Source organism: Ursus arctos, unplaced genomic scaffold, assembly GCF_023065955.2.
Source record: "Ursus arctos isolate Adak ecotype North America unplaced genomic scaffold, UrsArc2.0 scaffold_3, whole genome shotgun sequence".
Taxonomy (NCBI): domain Eukaryota; kingdom Metazoa; phylum Chordata; class Mammalia; order Carnivora; family Ursidae; genus Ursus; species Ursus arctos.
Window position 1 is genome coordinate 87,034,919 of NW_026622985.1, and position 21,999 is coordinate 87,056,917.

Here is a 21,999-nt window from a genome sequence, read left to right on the forward strand (position 1 = left end):
TGGAGAGAAGGTGGAGTAGGCACGTAGGCATGGAATCGAACAAGGAAGAAATGCCCGATTTCGTATGTTTCTATGTGCAATACAATAAAAGCTGGCAGGTGGGAGATCCCTGAGTTGGGTCAGGGCAACTTCACACTGCACGAGGGAAGGAAAACATCACACAGGACCGACATTTCCATCAGCCCCGGAATACGAGCCAAGGACCACATCATCATTTAACCCCTCTCTTCCCACTGGCCTAGAAATCAATCCCATGGGGAGTGTGGGGTTTTTTTAAATCATGGATATCCATCTATTTATCTTAATTTTGTAACAACAATCATTGGAAAAATGAAATCAGACTTGCTACCCGTTTTCTGAACAATGCCTTTAAAGGAAGTGATATAATCGATGCTGATCCCAAATTGACATACCCTTGATATATACATACATACATATGCAATTACATATCCGCAGACACCTAGAGCCACTAGCTCCAAAAAGATTAAAGGCCTTATTGGAGAATGAGGATCCGTGTCTTTTGATCCAACGTGTGTGTAGGGAAGAAAAGGGAATATACCCCAGTATTCATTTCCAGGGGGGGTTCCTCCTTCTCAAAAGGGGTGGAGATGGCTGTGATGGTCAGAGTGACAGAGGGGACAAGTCCTGGGGGCGGCTCCTCTGTAATTGGCTCTGTCTTGATGGTTGTTGATGGAAAGTCTGTAGACAGGTACCATTTCTCACTTTCCACTTCATCTATGGGAAAAAGACAAGCACATGTATGAATCTGGTCAGGGTATCAGACATAAGTAAAACGAATGACCACTGATCTTGCTCCTCAAAAAAGAGCTCCAACCATAAGTTACCTAAAGTAGAATAAGAGGAAATAAGGTGAGGATGTGAGAGAGGAGATAAATGGATAAAGAAATGAATGGCGAAGTAAGAATCTTTACTTGTATCCGCTTGAGTGTAAGCGTGCCCAAAGGAACCTCGAGGATCCATTTAAAAGAAAGAAACCTGCCTTCCCGGTCAGAGCAGGAAGGAGACTGGGTTGACAGGGAATTGGACAGGAGGGAGAATCTCAATGTGTGATGTTTTACACTTTTTGGTTTTCAAACCAAATAACTGTGTTATCTATTTAAAAATAAGTAGAATTTTTTAAGATTTTGAGAGAGAGAAAGAGTGGCGAGGAGAGGGGCAGAGGGAGAAGGAGAGAGAATCCCAAGCAGACTCCCCACTGAGCATGGAGCCTGACACGGGTCTTGATCTCACGAGCCTGAGATTATGACCTGAGCCAAAACCAAGAGTTGGATGCTTAACCAACTGAGCCACCCAGGTGCCCCAATAAGTACATTTAAAATTAAGAAACAAATGGGGTATAACCAGAGTCTCAGGAGAGAGGACTGGGGACCATGGTTGGGTGGGCTCTATTCTTGTCCCAGTGGAAAGTTATTTGTTTTCTTTTTTTCAGTTTCTTCTCACTCTCTGTTTTTGTCCGCCAGTTTCCCTATGACCCCACTTATGCCTTAAGCCTGACCTAGACTTCCAGAACTTTACTTAGCCCTCTGCGAAACTTCAGAGTTTGTGTCAAACATCTGCCTTTACTGAAACGGACCAAATATCTAGAGAAAAGACCTGGATCTTGGCGAGTGTGAATGTTGGCTCAGTACTGGCTTGCATGGTGATCACAGGCCTGGGGATCGGGACAAAGGCATAAGAACAGACAGAAACACCCCTACACTTAACGCACATTCTTCTAGGAGCTGACGTCCACCTGTTTCTTACCAAATTACTTCAGAGCTACTAGCCAAGCACAGCCCTGGAAAAGGAGGGAGATGGACAGGAAGAGAAAAGACAAGGAGATTGCAAACAGGTGCAGAACAAGAAAAAACAAGTCTGAAATTCCCAAAGTCAGCATTCCTCACCTGAAACCGTGTTTACTAAAATGGGGCTAAAATAAAGCAAAGGTACGTTCCTTGCTTTATGAAAATGTTTAAACACACACACACACACACACACACACACACACACACACACACACAGTTAGTGAACCATTACTGCACAGAAGAGCAAAGTCGTTCCCATTAGGAGATGATTTTATGCTCAAGAATCGGACTCAAGCTTTCTTAAGGAAAGGTACATGAAGATCATTTAGAGCTGCTAGAGATGGGGAAAGAGTGGGCAAAGAAGCTAAAAACGAAAGTTCACAATTACTAAAATTGTGTTTCCTAAGCAACTTCCTTGAAACCCAAGAAAACATTCGATTCACATGTACAAAGGAAAATGATTTGCCCTCCCCCCTCAAATCCAGTTTATAACTGACTTGATGAATTATCCCAGCCCGGATTTATTTCCTGAGGCAAAGTAAAGATGGGCAAGACTTCTGTTGGTTGAAGATGTTTTGCTTTTGGAACTGGTTCTATAAAGCTGCTGAGTGCTGTGCTGTGATGGGAGAATTTCCATCATTCACGGGGTGCGCACCACATCCTGGCCGAGGGGGAGGGGGAGGAAACAAAGGGCCTTTTGATGGCGGCCAGAGGAGAGAGAGACCACACTGTACTTTGACACAGAATTCTGCTGGCCAGATGGGTGCCCCGCTCAACTGAGAGAGCAATTGGATGAAGAGCCAAAAGAAGATTCTAATGCCTCTCCCAAAATGAGCTTGAGAACTAGAAAATTCTGTCATCGGCAAGGAAGACACACTCAAGACAGATTTGGGGAAGAGCTGGAGAGACAGAGGGCATAGATTACACTTTCTCTATTCAACAATGACATATGGATGCTTTTGCTTTGGGAAGTCAACACTTACAGCCTGTCCACACTGAGCAGTATTAATCCCTGCCAGAGACTGGGAGAGAGATAGTAAGATGCAATACAGCCTCAGTATATATTAAAATTAACAGTAAGGAGGCATTACTGAGAAAAGGTCACACCAGGAAATTGTGAGGTAAGGCCAGATCCCCAGGCTGTGCACTTATGACTGCTGTAATGAAGCTTAATTCACAGGGGGAAGAAAAGGCAAAAATAAACAAAAAGCAATACAAAACCATAAGACAAAATGAAGACAGGTAATACAACCAGTTCTTCCAGTATAGCTAAGCCATCCGCAAACACAGGACAAGATAGTTGATTTTCTTAATGCTCAGTGTCCTATATATATCATATATATATGATATATATAAAATCATTGCTGTATCAGGAATGGAGACTGAAGGACGAGCAATGATACTTAAATGACAATGCAAAACTTCCTCTCTCAAAGACAACCGAACCCTTCCAAGTGAGAAGCCCAAGGAAGTTGCCTCTCTTCCTGTGAGCTTTGTTGAGGACAAAACACTGGTGTTGTGGCGCCTGGGTGGCTCAGTCGTTATGGGTTCTGGGATCGAGTCCCACATCAGGCTCCCTGCTCAGCGGGAAGCCTGCTTCTCCCTCTCCCACTTCCCCTACTTGTGTTCCCTCTCTCGCTATGTCTCTCTCTGTCCAATAAATTTAAAAAATCTTAAAAAAAAAAAACTGGTGCTGCCTTTATGCTTCCACTTCAATAAAGTAATTTATAACTCTAACTTGAAGATGATTTTTGAATTGGAAAGAAGTTTAAGGCCATCAAGCTCAAATAGATCATTTTATAATGAGGAAATTGACACACAGGTCCAGATCACACAGTGAAAGAGTGGCAGTCCTAGATCTCTGCACTCCTGACCAGTAGTTTTTCTGTTAAAGAAACAACTAAAAATGTAAATAAAGATTTATGCACAGATATGCTTACTGTAGCATTATTTATAATCACAAGACACTGAAAATAAGCAAAACAGGAGAGAACAAGGGCAAGGTGAACCAATTATTATGCATCCATATGTGGAACATTTATGTGGATGGTAATATTACACATACAAAGTCTTCTTTTTTTTTTAAGATTTTATTTATTTATTTGACAGAGAGAGAGACAGCCAGTGAGAGAGGGAACACAAGCAGGGGGAGTGGGAGAGGAAGAAGCAGGCTCATAGCGGAGGAGCTTGATGTGGGGCTCAATCCCAGAACACCGGGATCACGCCCTGAGCCGAAGGCAGAAGCTTAACGACTCTACCACCCAGGCGCCCCATATACAAAGTCTTTTTAATAACAAGGCAAAGAAAGATTTATTGTAGAATATTAAGAAAAAATCTGGACATAAGTTTAATATACTATTAATGAAGAAAGTGATAGAAAAAAGGCTGAAAGGAAGTATATCGAAATAGTAAAAATATCTCGAGAATAATTCAGAACATGAATGACTTTTTTTTTTCTTTAGATTTTATATGATTTCTAAATTTCCTGTACTGGGATACCCTGTCCCTGCTTCTACCTGCTCTATTTTACAATGCTTTATGATGGTAATTATTAGATAGAAGCCCCAGTGGCTCAAGGGGGGGGCCCATTCAGAGTCCCTAGACTCAACAACAGTCAATGAGTACTTTCATGCTTGTTATAAATTGTATAATTGGCTTCAGGTCCATACTCACCCCTCTATCCATGCCCATTGCCATGCAATTTTGCAATGCCCTCTCACTGTGGACTAATCCCCACCTTGGATTGGCCACATGACTTGCTGTGGCCAAAGGGAAGTTAGCTTCCTAACACAAGTAGAGCCTTAAAATGCACTTGCACAACTGGACTTACACACTTGTACTTTTGACATCCTAATGAAAAGGATGTGCCAGGACAATCTACTGACCCCAGGAGAAGGAGGGCAGACATGTAAAACAGAGTTTGCCCCCCAAATGAGCCTGGCCAAGATCAGCCAGCCTTAAACATGTGAGTGAATCTGGCTCAACCTAGGAAAATCACTCAACTGTCCCCCGCCTAAAGCAGCCAACCTCCAGGTAAGGCAGAGACATATGACTATAATAACAAAGGACTGTAGTTAAAGTTAGAGTCTTGGGGTGGTTCGTTACGAAGCAATATAGCTGGCTTATACAATCTAGCTGAATGTGTATACAAGAAATTCAATCCATTACGTTAGAACCCACTGCAACAAAATAGCTGCACCTACCTGCCGTAATAATTCCTCTAAACCGTCATTTGGGAACCATATCAATAAATTTGTAGATCAACTGATTAGATCCACCAGTTACATCAGAAAATAAATGACTGCATGTGAACAAAGTCAGCCAGTACGAAGCTTGGTGAGAACAGCATTCCATTGGCAGTTGACATTAGAGAAAAGGGTTTTTATCCTAAACTACTAAGTGCTGACTTGTCCTCTGTTCCTCACTGGAAATAAATATCAAATCAGAGAAAACTAAATGACAAATGTAACCTATGAGGCAGGGGGTTAACAAAGGGTAGAATGAAAGGGACAGAACATGCATTACAATTTTCCACTTGACCTTATTTTTGTAGTTTTATTTTACTGGCAAAAAGGTCAGGAGAGCCACCATGGCTTAGAACTGGAATTATCCTTAGATGTTTGAGTTATTGAGTTAAACTACAAAAACAAGAGTCAATACACTCTATACTCTCTAATTTTTAAAACCTGATGCTCAGATATTGAATGAAAAAAAAATTATTTTTTTCCTAAATTGTGTTTACATGCCTTTTAAGCTTCACTTCAGAAGGAAAACATCACCCAATAAGGTCAGTAGTGCATACTGCGGGAAGAAGAACAACCCCCATAACATCTGATTTTATTTATAAACAGCTTCCTGTCAGAGGTCAAACCCAACTGGCACATTTCCTCAGCATCACCACTCAGCTATCAGCAAGGAAATAAAAACAAGCCACTATCTCCTGGTGGTGAGCAAGTCCTTCCCATCCAAGGACAAAATGGAGCTGCTGTGAGAAGTGGGGCTAAACTCTAAGACTACTCACACAGCAGGGTGCCGAAGGGGCTAGAAAAGACACAGAATTGAAGCCAATGTGGAGGCAACACCACAGTGCACATCCTCAATCATTTCCATATGTACTGCGTAAATAACGGCACTGAACAGATCCTGATTCCTCGGGAAGAGGGGAAAAAAAAAGATTCAACTCTAAATTAGGAGGGGGCAGTATCTTTACAAATATGTTATATATATTTATATATGTATACAGACATATGTATATATAGTGTGTGCGTATATATTCTTAAAAAGTGAAATCACATGGGGCAAGGACCACTTATAGGATACAGACACACAGATACCCATTTGCTATTTGTATAACAGGGCTAACGTGAAAAGGAAATTTTTGTAAAGTATGCCTCATCTAAATCCCTCAGCGTTTGATAACTGTGTTTGCTCTTTGAAATTTTTCAAAGGAGTTGGCAAATCTTGACTGGTTTTTGATGCAAAAAGCTCTTAAAGGAAAAAATGGTAAGGCTGGGTGCTGGAGGCTGGGAGAACGGCAAGAGTGGAGCTGAATGTGTCAGAATCCTATTCAACTACAGCCCACCCGATGTCCAAATGAAAGTTAGAAGCCTGTCTGTCCATGGTCCTTTCCCTGGGAGCCTTGACCCTGAAATAACCTTCAGTCATGAGTGATATGATGAAGGGTGAAAACAGTAAAAAGAGCAAACACTCCACTGTGAGTGTTTACTATATGCTACATATTATTCTAAGAGCTTTACATATATTAATTTAATCCTAAGAGCAGCCAGGTAAGGCAGGCATTCTATTACCCACATTTTCTAGACAAGAAACCTAAGAGATTAAATAATTCACCCCAAGCTACCCAGCTGCGGTGGGGCTCACCTGGCATTCACAGCCTGCTGTCTTTGCCACTTTGGTATATTGCTTTCAACAGATCAATGATTAAGTAGGTCTCTAGCCAAAAGTGATTTTTAGTCAATTAATGTGTTTTGAGCCCATAATTAGCCACTACAAAAACTGCAATATTTGTGTTTGCTATTTTCTCACCTTGGTTTGTATAGAATTAGAATCCAATGTTCCTGAGGTAAAGAGTCCCACGTTGAAACCAATGAATACTAGCTGAAATGTTTTCAGTGTCCACTATGTGCCAGGCACTGTTCTCAATGTTTCCATGTATCAGACGGACCTCTGTGATCACCACGCTTTCTCCCGCACACCTCCCTTACTCCGTGTCCTTTCTGTGCCTGCGCATGGAGAACCTCTCCCCCTCACTCTGGTCATTCTTACGTGGCCACCTGGTGCATTGTGTATTTAGTTATGCGGTCATCGGCTTAAAGACAGCAAGATTTCTTTAGTGCTTACTAATTGCCAGGCCCTGTTGTAAACATTTAATACACGTTAATTTACGTAATCCCCACCACAGCAGTACGGGGTATGTACTATTATCATTATTTTCATTTTAAAGGTCAGGAAAAGTGAGACACGAGAGTTGAGCAACTTGCCATTAGTAAGTGGCAGGGTCCAGGTTCAAATCTCGGCAATTTGACGCTGCAGACTATCAGGTGTTCTGAATTTAGCTGCTCTGGCCCTCCTGGAGGATACTGTGTTCAGAGTATGAATTCAATAAATATCTTCGGAACACGTGGTTGACTTCAAAACATTTATTTAACACACACAAAACAACCTCTCTTGTACACTTCTCTTCCTTAAGCAAAGTGATGACTCGCGCGTGAATACCCAACGTAATTTCAATTGCTAGATGGATGTGCTCATTGGTTTGCTGTTCTAGCTACTCTAGGGGTTAGGCAGACAAAGAAGTCATTCTTTCTTTCCTTCTTTCTATTTTTTTTTTAAGGGGGAAGCCTCATTATCCTTTTTGCCTGTTAGAAAAAGAAAGTAAAGGCGATACCAAGAGAGACGATGAATAGGAAAAGAGCTTCTGTCATAGCCCAGGTGCTAGACTCAGAGACGACAACTCCTCCTCTACTTGTCCAACCCCACCTCTGAATCCCCAGCCCACCCACATCAGAGGACCCAGTTCCTCTCTGTGGGTAGGTGAGCAACACGACTTCCTTTCCTCCCCTGAATCTACCCCTCTACAATGGCTCTGACTGACTGATGCTCTTGCCGGTAGCTAGAACAAAATGGGATGAAGATACAGCTGTTCGTTGTCTTTCTGCGACTTTCTTTGACGTCTCACCTCCTTGGAACATCTCAACATCAAGATGTCTTCAACACTGCACACTGCAAACCCAATCATCTATGACCCATCTCTACCCTTTACTCCGCATACTGGATCCTATGCTAATCCCGCTGTGGGCTTCATCCAGTTATTTCAAAACCCATTATTTCTTTGCCATGCACATTATACACCTTCCCTTTCCTCCCTGTATTACGGACCCATGTCCAGGCACATCTTCCTGTGCTCTGGCATCACCAGCCATGCGACATCATTTTCTTCTACTCTTTCCCAAAACACCATCCCACTTTCCTAAAAATCTGTTTCCCCAAAAAACCCAAGTCTTGGTTTCCACCAGGCTTCACATTTACCAGCAGCACTGCTCATCTTTGGCTCACAGACTATAGTTTTCCTTCCCACCTGTGAAAACAGCTCCATAAATTTAGGGTCTCCATACCGAGCCACCCTACCCAGCCATCCCTTGCCCTTACCAGCGCTAAAAGCCCAACTGGCTTAATCAGAAGGAAGATAATTATTATTTATGTCCCTGGTCCCACTCTCTCTCAAACCTGGAACAGCCACAGTTACAATTCCTTATTCCACCCAAAATAAAGCTACCTTGGCTCTTGTGTGGTAGAAATATTGTATTAGATCACTTTAATACTTGTACATTTTTTGCTGAATCTGGTGGTATTTTACGTATGTTCTAATTTTGTTCCTATATCATCTGGGAGGATAGTGGCCGTGTCTAGTTCTCCCTGAACAGACTTACTCCAGCACTACTAAGCTTCTTCTTTAGGAAAAAGACAGAAATTGAAAAACAAAGCAAATGAATACCTAGCATCCCAATTTAATTACAAAGGAAGATGACTAAAATAGAGCAACTCATGAAGATACCTTCCATGTGGTAAGCAAGACTTGGTCATTCAAATATGAACTTTTTTCCCCATCAGAGTATAAAAATATCCACAGACATTTTACTTGGACGTTTCTGCTTATCTCTTTATAACCTTCTCTCTCTCTGTTTTTGTAGAACAGAAAACCCTGCCTGGCATATGGTTAACAGTCCTAATCATGGACAGAAATGAACGAGCTGGATGCAGGATGTCTTTCTGGTGGTTTTGAAGGCCGAGCCCACATTCTAAGGGCTGGCCCTTGTGGTTGCTGAGCCCACATGAAGTTCTTTAGCACTAGTGTTTCAGAGAAGTCTATAGTCAAATTCAGTCCTGAAGATAGATGACTCCTATGTAATCTTAGACCAGTGTTTCTCAACCTCTTTTGGGGGGGGGGGCGGGGGGGTCACAGACTCTTTTGAGGATCTAAAAAAAGGTATAGATGCTCTCAGCAGAAAAACTGACAAATGTAGATAGCCCAAAATGTTGTATACAATTTTAGGGGTCTACAGTCCATCTGCGTCCCATGATAAGTTAATAGGATAAGAGCACCTACATATGCTCTCCGTAATTGGCCTGGGATTCAAGGAGGGAGGGAGGGGGAGAAGAGAGAGTCAGCAGGGAGAGAATAGGGAAAGACAAAGAAGAAGGAAGAAGTGGGAGACAGAAGAGGAGAGGGTAAGAAGGAGAAAAAGAAAGAGAACAATCCTAATAAACAAGGACAGGGTCTACTCAAACTGTATAGCACTTCCTTTTAGGCTTAGAGGCAACTACAGAAGAATTCCACTTAATCTAAAGAAAATTGGACAAGGAGATCTGAATCACTGGCTTTCCCATGTATAATGAAATAATTAACTCACTATCCATCACTAGAAACAAGGACTCGTAGTTCTGCTAAGCTGTTTTCCCAATGCAAGAGAAAAATAATATTAAATTAAATGTGAACAGCAATTTTTAAAGGCTGCCCCCTTACGCACTGCCTAAAGAGCTACCACCCTTCTCCAACAGGGAGGGGATCTGCTTGACAGGGCACGTGGCACAAGGGGGAATCCTTGGGATTGGTCCTTCTTCAAGGCAGATGCAAACTGGGGTTCAAATGAAGAAAATAATTCTGTTCCCAAACATTTGCCCCTTCACACAAAACTCAGAAAAATACTGGAAGCTAAGACCCAGACAAAGCTTTCCCGGGGAAAGTTCCCCATCCACTCATGTATACTGTCTAACTTTGATTTCATACGTCCAAACGGTTACTCTCCTTGTTCATTATTCCCTACTGATACAAGAGCTTTTGCTGGCTGAGAAGGGTGGCTTTAACTCAGAGAAATACTAATATCTGAACATGAACTGTGGATCGGGAACCCTCTGCAAAATGTATTTGACTATTAACTGTTCTCAGCAAATGACTAGCACAGCCCTATTGCAGCCCGGGATTTACAAACAGAACAAGGCACGAGGGGAAGGCACTGAAAGGTGCGTGCTTTGGCCCAATGATAAGAAAGGCTTCCTGGAAAAGACTCACTGATTCTTTCTCCCCAACACTATTGGCACAGGTGGCACTCACGAGTTCCCTTATGTTGCATTTCTATTGATTACAATTAAAATACAGAGAAATAGTTTCATCATAGAAGAGAAAAAGACCTTGAACTTTCAGAAACCTGCTTATTTGCAGTGATTTCACTAGAGATCTTGTTTTAAAAGAATCAATGTCCTCGCCCTCAGGCCTCCCTCTGCTTCCCTCCAGCCACTGCCACTGTTTCAGCTCTACTCAACGCTTCAAGGCCCCCCGTAAACTCTGCCTCATTCATGCAACCTTTCCTATGATCTTCCCTGGGCATGCTCCCTCCGCTTTGAACTCCTACAGTTTCATTTCCCCTTGGGACATTGCTTATATTCTGTCCGGTAAAGTACTGGGGTACACGGCATTTTCACTAGACCCTGAGTTACTTAGAGGTAGGATCTCAGTTTCACTATTGTGTCCTTCAAGTATGTAGGATGGCGCCTGGCACACAGCAGGTGTTCAACAAACATACATGGAATTGAAGGGGAAAGTCAATCTGCCTAGACCACTGAGGTCTTCTCTAATCTGCATATTCTAGAACAGCAAGGCTGCAGAATGGCTGACGACTCCACAGACGCTAACCATCTCACTGTAAGTGTGGCTCTGTGGTTAGGACTCCAGTCCCACAGCTTCTGCCCTCTGTTTTTGCTGTTTCCCCTGCCTACAAACCTCTTCCTGAGACACCTAGTTCTTTTCCTCATCTCCTGCTGATCTTTGCTCAGACATTACCTTCCAAGAAGGGCCTTGGCTCCTCTATCCTATTTAAGATTTCAATTCCTCCTCCCCTGTTATGGGGTGAATGTTTGCGCTCCCCGCAAATTCTTATGTTGAAATCCTAATGTCCCATGTGATGGGCCTTTGGAAGGTGCTTAAGTCATGAGGGTGGAGCCCACACAAATAGAAACAGCTGAAGAGACCCCAGTGAGCTCCCTCGCCCCTTCCACCACGTAAGGATAGCACAGGAAGTCTGCGATTAGAGAGGGCTCTCACCTAACCCTGCTGGCACCCAAATCTGGGACTTCCAGGCTCTAGAACTGTAAGGAAGAAGTTTCTGTTGCTTATAAGCTATCTAGTCTTTGGGAGTTTTGTTAAAGCAGACCGAATAGACTAAGACCCTTGCCCACCCCCTCCAGAAATTTCCGACCCCTTTTTCTGATTTATTTTTCTGTATATCGCTCATCACCATCTAATAAACCATGTATTTTACTTCTTTCCTTTTCTTACTTTCTACTCCACCTCTATCTCCTAGAATGTCAACTCCACAAGGGCAGAGATCTTTGTTCATTGTGTTCGCTCTTTCACCCTCAACGCTTAGGACAATCCCTGTCAGGTTAAGTACAAGGTAATTACTCAATAAATTGCTATGAAGTGAATTTTAAGAGTGAATCATACAGCATTTATAAAATATCTACTTCTCCTTGGCACTGCTTGCTTCTATACAAGACAGCTGCTATAAGCCGAGAAATACCACCTGATCAAATGCACACAGCCCGGGGTATCTGCATCATCAGCGAGCAAGCAATGCATGGAAGAACAGAACAGGTGTCTTCCCTGACGCCATCACCAGAGATGTGGAACATGCTTCAGTTTTCCATACCTTCTCCCTTAACAACTTCCTGCACAATTAATTCAAATCAGATACCTTCAATGTGCCAAGCAAGTACCAGGAACACATAATCACACTTGGTTGCAGCCAGCTCAAAATAGAGAAGAGAACAGAAAAATAAATCATGGCTGAAATATAAGGACAAGTGTAATAATAGTCTCCACAAAAATGGCAAAAATGAAACAAATAAACAAATAAACAGTAACAGTGCTATGAAAACATAGAGGCTGACAACTTCCAGATGGGAGAGTCAGACACTGGATGACACTGAGTTGAGTCTTGAGGGATCGGTGAGAATTTAACTAGTGAGGTTGACAAGAGGGTGAGAGAAGGTAACAGAAACGCAGAGTAGACAAAGCAGTGTAAAGCATGGAGTAGAGAAGTCAATGCCAGAGCCACGCAGACAGGGAGCAATGGGACAAGGTGGGGAAGGGAGGTAGGATCAGCCCCTGAAGGGCCTCCAGAGCCATGCTGTGAGGTCGGCTTCATTCTATGAACAATGGAGGACTGTTTGAGATTTTGCAATAGGGAATGACTATGAACAAAAGTGAACATTCTTCTTGAATGTTTTTATACCTTCATCCCATATAACTCCTTGGAGTCCTGACTTGACGAGTATCCTAACTACTACCCAGAGAAATGTTTCCATTCGTTAGTCCTAAGCAACCAGCTCCATCAGCTTTGTAATTTGTCCCTGCCCTCTTAAGGGTTATAATCTAAAGCAAATTCACTGAATCTAACAGACATATGAAGAATAAACTAACAAAAAGAAAATAATCCAACAGTAAGTCTGACGGGTAGGAACCCACTATCATATTTCATTGGAGCACACAGCCTGGGAAATTGAGAAATCCTCCACAAAAACTTCCTGATTACCTAAGGTCCTGCTATCCTCTTATAGTTCCTGGTTTGGAATAATAGTGATTGCAACAGCAGCTAAGAACAATATCCTTACTATGAGTCAGGTCCTAGGCTAGGTGCTGGCATAGATTCGCATGTTTAATCTTCACAACAGGACATGAAGTGGATGCTGTTTTTATCCTCCTTTCACACTTGAGGAACCTGAGGTTTGACTATATTAAGTAGTTTGCCCCTAACTAGTCACTGACATAGACCTTACACTGAGGTCTGCCTGCAGAACACATCACCTTCATCACCACCTTTAGCATATGTTCAACATTTTTATTGTCAGTTGTATTCATTTCTCACGTTCCCCACATGATAAGTTGTAGGAAAGCAATGTGCACATTTTTTTCTTCATATTTCCTTCAATGTCTCACCTGTGAACTCAAGAACCACTAGGTGAATGAACGGCTACACTTTAAGGCACTGATAATATGTGATAAAGGAGTTCAGACATGGAAGATAGTCACTTTACAGACAAATGGCATAACTGCTTAATACTCTAAAGCCCAGAAAACTAGATCTTCAACAAATACCATACTGATGGCATTGATGGTGGGCAAGAAAAGGTCACCAAGAATGCTAGGTGCCCTGGGAATGCTCACCAAGATCTCATATACATGTGGTCAAGAGAACATACTGAATATGGGTTAAGAGAACGCCTAAGACGCTTCTGTGGAGAAGAGTGGTCAGAAAAACTCTTCCTCTGAAAAAAAAATGACATGACCTCTTAAAACAACGGACTTCCTGGAATTGTCAACCAGAGAGGCCAACCTGAGTTGCAAAAGGATGCTCTGCTGCCCAAACCACAGGGTCAAAGAAAGCAACTACTACCATTCAGTGATGGCAAGTTCCCAGAGCACCCAGCGAGGGGTAAAGAAATGCATCCCACGCCCCTTTGCGTTTCTGCATAGCCCAAGCTCTGGACTTTACATGGACTAGGTACGCGGCTAAAGTGGGTGCCAACAAGAGTGTAACACGTGCTCCACACCCCCAAGGAGCTCAGAGACAAAGATGCCATGGTCCCAGGTGCTGCCCCCGCTCTGGGTTTACCGTCATTGACGCTGTCACCGGTGGTAACGTGGGTGAATGGTGACTGGGCCCGAGGCTCCTCACACAGGGAGTAGCTGTGCTCGGCCTGGATGAGAGGCGCCGGGGATGTTGGGGATGGCTCCACCTCCATCGACACGCTCTTCTCGGACAGAAAAGGGTCATTCAGGAGCTGACCCAACACGTTCTGGGAAAACTCATCCAGGAGTTCCGAGAAGTGCTACGAGAAACAAAGGAGGAAGAACTCTTAACCATGATCTGATAGTTACACGATAGTCTAAGGCAAATACATCGTCCGTTGCTTCAGATGAAGTCACTTAGGCACAATGTCCAGTTACCTACTGCTGTGTAGCAAACTACCCCAAAGTGTAGAGGCTTCAAATAACCACAGTCTATTATTCCTCACTACTTTGTGGACCGGCTGGGCACACGAGCTCACTTCATGTGTCACTGAGCTGGAAGGTTGGCTGGGAGCTACGCGGGGCCGGGCCAGCCGAATGCTTGGACCCTTTTCTCAGAGACTGCGTCAGGCTGAGATCCCTCACATGATGGCAGAAATGCTCTAACAGGGAGGAAAACAAAGCTGAATGGCCTCAGAAGTCACACATCACACTCCTTCCACATTCTTTCGGTCAAGGCAAGTGACAAGGCCAGCCCAGATGCATGGGGTGGAAAAACAGACTCCACTTCTTCATGAGACGAATGGCAAAATCACAACGCAGACAAGTGGGGGCAGAGCACAACTCACCAAAGGTCATCACTGAAACTCTCTACCACATTTTTCAGTGGCAATATTTTTAAATATGCTATCCTGTATTTCTATAGCATGAGGGTACTATTAATAGCAAGGTGCCAAGTGCAAAGGCATCAGAGGCAGCTTCCCTCTGCTCTCCCCACCTCCTGGACTCTGTTCCTCTCCAGTTTTTCCTTAATCTCTTCTCTTCTTAGATCTCCAACAACCACTGACTCCCTAGCCCACACCATGCAGTGAAGATGATACAGGAATGGTCTGTACGCATGGTCACAGGGACCCCTGTACCCTTGTTCCACGGTCCCACACTAACGGAGGTACAGCCCCCAATATTCTCCCTCACTGACAGGGGGATATGCATGGTGTGAGCATGTGGAGAACAGGGTTTTTCAATCTTGGCACTGTGACATTTTGGACCAGATAATTCTTTGTTATTGGGGGCTGGGTTTTTCTGTGCATTATAGGATGTTTAGCACCCACTCAATGCTGGTAGCACTCCCCTAGTTTTAGAAACTGGAAATGTCTCTAGGCACTGCCAAATGTCCCCTGGTTTGGAGGCAGGGAGGGGGGAATCATCCTTGGCTTAGAACTACCGCTATAGACTACATTAAAAATAATAATAACAAAATTAAATTAAATTTGAAAGTGCATTCTGGCACCAGCTGCCAGAGCCATTTCTTCCTTCTTAACCTTCCCTGAGTCACAGACTAATCGGTGTCATCCTTACTGATTAAATTTCAGGGACACTTTGGGTAAGAAAGGAAGTTACAAAAGCACATACAGCAATAGGAGAACTGATTGCAAATGGTGATGCTCAGGGTAGGCCAAGAAAACTCTTGGGATCCATCTGGATACAAAGCCCTACCACTGGAGTGTCAGTGAAGGTGTTCTGAAAATGAATGCACCTTGGGGATGGGAAGGCAGGAGGTTAGAGCTCTAAGATTACGGTAGTTGTAGGACAGAACTTCTCCTTTAATAAAGGAGAAAAGGAGACAACAGGGAAGAGGGCCTTGTAGGCTAGGTCCTCAAAGTAGAGCTAGATTGATGGGTTTCGCCAACATCACCAGCATGAGAAGTGGCTGCATCTTACGGGGACAGAATACAGGGAAGCCACAGGCCTTGGGCACAGCCTGATAGGCACCAGCCATCTACAAGAATAAGAGAGGTGCTTGGGGGAGAGTTCTCTGCACACAAACACATTGAGAACTGAAAAACTCCTAGAAACATCTAAGGCAAGAATTCCCAAAGGTCAACTGCCTGCATCACAATCACCAGGAGACTTTTGTTTTAGTCATTTTATAATGAAATATTGAAAACATTCAGAAAAAGTATAGAAACAGTACCATGAATAATTATGTATTCATTCTTTTGGGGAAAACCTTTTTTTTCCATATTTGCTGCTGCAACATTTTTTTACTGCTTCTTTTGTTAAGAAATAAAACATGAAGGGACTATTAAAGCTCCCACCGATTTCCCTTCCTCCCTCCGAAAGTTAACCAATACCCTGAACTTGGTTATCATCCCCATTCACGTATACATATTTCCATTACATACATATGAACATTTTAAACTTTAAATAAATAGTACCATCCCTCACACATCCTTCTGCAACATTATTCTCTCCAAACACATTTTTTAGATTTATTCATGTTTATACATGCAGCTCTATTTCATTCATTTCAGCTTCTGATTTGTATTCCATTGTATTTATTTCTTCTTTTTTTAAGATTTTATTTATCTATTTGACAGATACAAGCAGGGACAGCAACAAGCAGAGGGAGAAGCAGGCTCCCCGCTGAGCAGGGAGCCCAACACGGAACTCGATCCCAGAACCCCGGGATCATGACCTGAGCCAAAGGCAGACGCTTAACCGACTGAGCCACCCAGGTGCTCCTTTATCTATTTCTTCTTGACAGATATTTAAATATCTTATTATTATATGTGATTATGATATGTGACATAATAAACATTCTTGAACATGATGGGAAGATTTTTAAAAAAATACAAATCCTGTGACCCACTTTCAGAGGCTTTGAGTTGTTCAAAAGCATCCGTATGAAAACCGCCCCCACCACCTGTGCTTCTAATGCTCACTTCCATTTTTCAACCACTGAAGGTCAACCCCAACCCACTCACCTCCCCCACCCCCACATGCCCCACTTGACAATTAGTTCCCCAGAAGCTTACAATGTCCCTAGAGGTTGAGATATGCCCAAGTCAGAGGAAGACTCATGGCTATTGCAGCCACCATGTGTTAAACCTGAAATAGGTACTGGGGATGCGACATAATAAAGAAGACAACAGAAAAGCCATGCCTTTCCTGAGCTTGCCATTTAGGCCAGTGCTTCTCACACTTTGATGAATCACCTTAAGACACAGATGGTGGGGCGCCTGGGTGGCACAGCGGTTAAGCGTCTGCCTTCGGCTCAGGGCGTGATCCTGGCGTTATGGGATCGAGCCCCACATCAGGCTCCTCCGCTATGAGCCTGCTTCTTCCTCTCCCACTCCCCCTGCTTGTGTTCCCTCTCTCGCTGGCTGTCTCTATCTCTGTCGAATAAATAAATAAAATCTTAAAAAAAAAAAGACACAGATGGTGACCCACAAGTCCAGGTGGACCTAGAGGTCTGCATTTCTAGCCAGCTCCCAGATAATGCTGCTGGTCCATAGACCACACTGCGCATAGCAAGGAGCAGAACACATGCAAGGCTAAGGTTGGGATCCAGGTTTCCAGACTATAAGACAACCTGAAGTCAGGGACCGACTCCCTAAGCGGGTCCCCAAAGACAAATTTCCTGGTTGCCTGATGGTGAATATTTTGCAAGTATCTGACAGAATTCAAGACCAACATTCAGGTAACAAAAGACAAAATAAGTAATACAAAATTAAAATGCAAACTCGAGAGCTGAACTCACAGTCCCTGTATTTCCCAGCCACGATTCTGTCCCCTGAGTGGCAATGTCAACTCTGACCAGCTGTGCTGACCATGCTAAACCTCTGGAATCCTGTTCTACCCTGAGGCAAGGCTCTTTTTGATTGCCCTGATTTCCCATGGAAGCCGCCAGGTTGGGCTACTCGGCTGACACCATTTTCCTTCTCCTGAGCAGCAGTAATGAGTGTTTTCGTGAACATCCCCCGAATAACCAATAATGAACCTTCTCTAACTCTGCTAACCATCCCTGAACTCCCCCTACTTTGGGTTTTGTAGTAATTATCACGTTGACAGACAAAGTAGCCCTAAATGATAGCAGTCCTGAAGAACTCGCAGTTGTTACTGAATGCATTATGCTAACCTCCTCTCTGGAAAAAGAACCTCCTCAGAAGAAGGGACCAACTGTGCCTGACCTCCATGCACACCTAGGAACTTGGCAAGGTGGTGAGCACTGAGTAGGTCCCAGGGGGATACTTGTGATAGAAAAGATACTGTCCCAACTTGTCCCAACCAGATGCTGTGACTCAGCCCAGCAGATCAGCTCCAGCTGGGTCTCCTTGGCAACTGTGGGCTCAGGAACTCAGCGGACAGGCCAACATCCCACCGCTGGTGCAGGGACAAGGCCAGAACTGGCCCGTCATTACTGGCAGCCAGCGAGAGTGGGACATGTGGTCCTGGAGGCCAAAAACCAAAGAGGAAAATGAACCTCCTCAAACAGGGAGTCTTCCTGGATCCTGCAAAGACTTTAGCAAAGGACGATGCGTGTGAGTCCAAGGGTTATGAAATTTTAGTTGACATGGCATAATAGCATTTTGTCACTCTGCCCAAAAGTCTAGACAAGCTCTCTGGATTCACAAGGTATTTTCATAGCTCTCCCCTCAATCAAAGCTCACAAGGCCTCAGTTGCCAACTGCTTGAGCTAGGCCTTGAACTAAGGTCGCGTTATTCCAAACTGACTGAACTTTCCCCACGGTATTTCTTCTAGGAATGAGGTGTCTGAGCTTCCTGATCCAACTGCATGGAGAAGTTCTCTCCGGTATAACACACGAAGCGGCTGCTCATCGTCAACGACAATGTGGACAGAACCAGAGGCCACCTCCTCTGGTGGAGAAGTGCTTCACATACTGGACTTTTAGGAAGTGAGCGAGGTGCTATCCTATAAGCAGACATGTGCCCACCTGCCAGTGAGAAAACGAGGCTTTGGGGCAGTCAGGTACGTTGCCCACGGTTGGGGCCACAGGCTCCGAAGTCCACGCACTTTCTAGTACAGAACGCTGCCTCGCTGAAGCCTGTCACCAAAGCTGACATGTAGTGGGGGCTGGAATTGCAAAAATATTCACATAGATTTCACCGACAGCCCATCCCCTCGTCCACCACAAACGGTCTTCCACATTCATTGTAGAAACGTGCCAGGGAGTTGCTAGACGGGGAGGCTCCTACGTCACTTCCACGGGACAGGAGCAGTAACGATGACAGAGACACACACCTGCCAAAGGGTTCACGGTCCCATCATAGAATCTCCAGGTTGGAAGAAACCTCCTGACAGGGTTGAACCCCTGCCTCATGACATGAGTGTTCCTCACCCATATCAGTGAAGAAGGCCCTTGGCAACTTGCTTTAAGAAGTGTCAAGGTCTCATCTCCTCCTTATTTAAGACGCAACATTTAATATCCTCCAGCCTGGCCCCAGCTGTCCTGTAAAGTCTTGTCTCCCTTGATTCTAACCCATGATACTTTCATTCCAACTCTAATTGTTTCCGTATGACACTGGGTGATACAGCTCTGGAACCAGACAGCTCTGAGTTTGAATCCTGGCTCCTAGCTGTATGGGCTTGTGCTAGAGGACCTCAGGTCTCTAAATTTCAGTTTGCTCCCCCCGTAAAGTGACCAGAACAACAGTACCAGCTTCCTGTTGTGAGGGCTGAGTTAAATAATGCATGTGATACACCCAGCACTTCACTGGCATAGCAATCAATTTTTTAAAAAGCTCTTTAGGGAAAAAGAAAAAAAAAACTATAAAAATGAAAACAATAAGATGTTGGCGTTTGTTCTTGCACGCTGACTTCTCACAGTGCTCTTTCTAGAATATCCTTTGATTTTCCTATCCATTAGGAAACTACCCCCCCCAAAAAAAGAATCTATTTCTTTTACAGTCATCCTAGACAGACATAGCTTGCAACAGATATTTTACTTCCCTGACCAACTTCAGTCCTTGCGAATAAGTATCTCTTAATTTGACACATTTTTATTCTTCTTTGATGTCTCTCTCATTGCCAAGTTACTTAAACCCTTTGCCCTTGGGCCTTATAAACTCCATAACCAAGATGCAAACTCAGAGCCCAGTACAGACCACATATCACATGCCCTCAACAACTGTCTCTTGTCTCCATTTATTATCATTCTATCCCAGTAAACAGTAAACAAATCTCAATTAAAACCTAGGCCTCCCTACAATTAGAAAGAAGTGTCATCGAATGTTTAAAACGTATATCCACGTGTACAGATCAGATAAATTAAGAGAAATGCGTTAGCTGACATACATGACTTACTTTATAAAACAAAGTCTGCAGCACTGACCTTATGTTTGTAGGTCATTAACCAGTTGTCAAAGGAGAGCCCAAGGAACGAGTGGCTTACAATCTGGGCGGCCTCGCACTGCTAACAATTGCCCCAAGAACTGAGGTCATGGGGGGAGGAGAAGGGAGGAGGAGAAAAACAAAGGATTCATAATTCTTGAGTTCAAGTAACTGGATGCATCAAGCTACTGAGCCGTCTTCCTTGTACTTCTGCTCACCACGAAGTTTCGCTCTTTCAACAAATACAGTGAGCGGCAACAAATACAGTGAGCAAGGTGCTGCACTGGCCTTATTTATAAGATGAACAAGGGTCGTCTTATAAAGAGATCACTGTCCTGAGATGCCATATGAGTTACCACCCGAGGTGGGCCCAACAGGCATCTCCTGCGCTCAAGCTAACATGAGCAGCCAGGCCCAGCCCTGGGCTTCTCTGGCTGTCACACCATCTCTTCTGGATTCAGTCTCCTTGTCGGTGAACTCTGTGTGTGTGTGTGTGTGTGTGTGTGTGTGTGTGTGTGTGTGTGTTCAGGGGGTGGGGAGAGTGAACGACGGCAATACAAAATGCAAAAGCTTTTCAAAACTTAGGAAAACAAGGTTTGCCCTGTGGTACCCTGCCCAGAGCAGTGAGGCTGAGGAGGCATGGGAGGAACCCACTCACAGCAGCACCCGGCAGCCCCCTCAAGAGGCAAGGGGGCCCAAGGCCTGCCCCAGGCTCCAGTGAATGCGCCCAACAAAGATTCTATTCTCCAGGCCTCCTGCCTGGAATGAGGCTGCCTTGGCTGCCCACATCTGGCTCAAGGCTTGCTCACAGGCAGGGGAAGAAGGGCTTTTAGTGAAAAATTGCAGCTAGGAGCCTTGCCCAGAGCACAGAATGCTTCAAAGACTTGGAGCCATGGACAGACATAGGGGACGTGGGAGGGGCAAGCTGACAACTCCCAAAGCCTCAAAGAAATGCAGAGAAATAATTTTGAGGGCACACCTCAAATTTACTTTAGAAACCAAGGTTTCCCTCCAGTAAAACACACAGTTGGCCAGTATTGGACAGGAGGGAGAGAGGGAGGAGGGAGGAGAAAGGAAGGAGGGTGGGGGAAAGAGGGAAGAGGAAGGGAGGGAGGGAACGCCCTCTCCTCTTCACTCTCCCAGAGGCCACCTCCAAGGAGAGTGTTCCTTAGACCTGAGTGGGTCTTGCCCTGCAAACAGGATACAGCGAGACGCCTAGTAGGAGAGAAAACTGGCTATTCTGTCAAAATCACAAGAAAAAAAAAAGGCTTACAGATCAAACCCTAATACTGTGAAACTTCAAGGGCACTCAGTTTTTTGCTGGTTCCAATATTAAGGTATAATACATATTTCTCTAAATAAAGAAATGTGGGGTTGAGCTTTAGAAATCCTTATTACACAGGCAGTTTGAAATGGTGGTTTTTTTTTTGTGGAGGGGGGCAGGGGTAGTGTTTTTGGTAAAGTGATATATGCTTTACTGACATTTCACAAGCAGTAGCAGAAACTGTTTCTTAAAGAGCCCAAACACCCAACCGTTGGTTTGTAGTATCCAGATGTGCCTTTCTTTGTGAAAAATAAAAGGTATGTGAAATAGGTTAGTCAAATTGTAAAGGCATTGGGGAATGTCTATGTAAAGGAATCCTATTATAAATCCATTGGTAGGGTGTATTCTATTTTTTGTAAAAAAAAAAAATTAACCCCTAATTTATTTATTATGTAAATATGAATTTTTATGTGATATTTGTTTCCAG

General features: G+C 43.9%; 1 protein-coding gene across 3 annotated transcripts in view; it reads right to left on the minus strand.

Moving 5' to 3' along the window:
- CREB3L2 (cAMP responsive element binding protein 3 like 2) overlaps positions 1-21,999 on the minus strand; it is a 107,810-nt gene that overhangs the window by 30,693 nt on the left and 55,118 nt on the right. For all 3 annotated transcript variants that reach the window (XM_026511638.4, XM_044388603.3, XM_057304333.1), the window contains 2 exons: positions 13,997-14,213; positions 560-735 (listed from right to left, as the gene is read on the minus strand). In XM_026511638.4, coding sequence (XP_026367423.1) covers positions 560-735; positions 13,997-14,213 — 393 coding nt within the window. The remainder of the gene's footprint in view (positions 1-559; positions 736-13,996; positions 14,214-21,999) is intronic.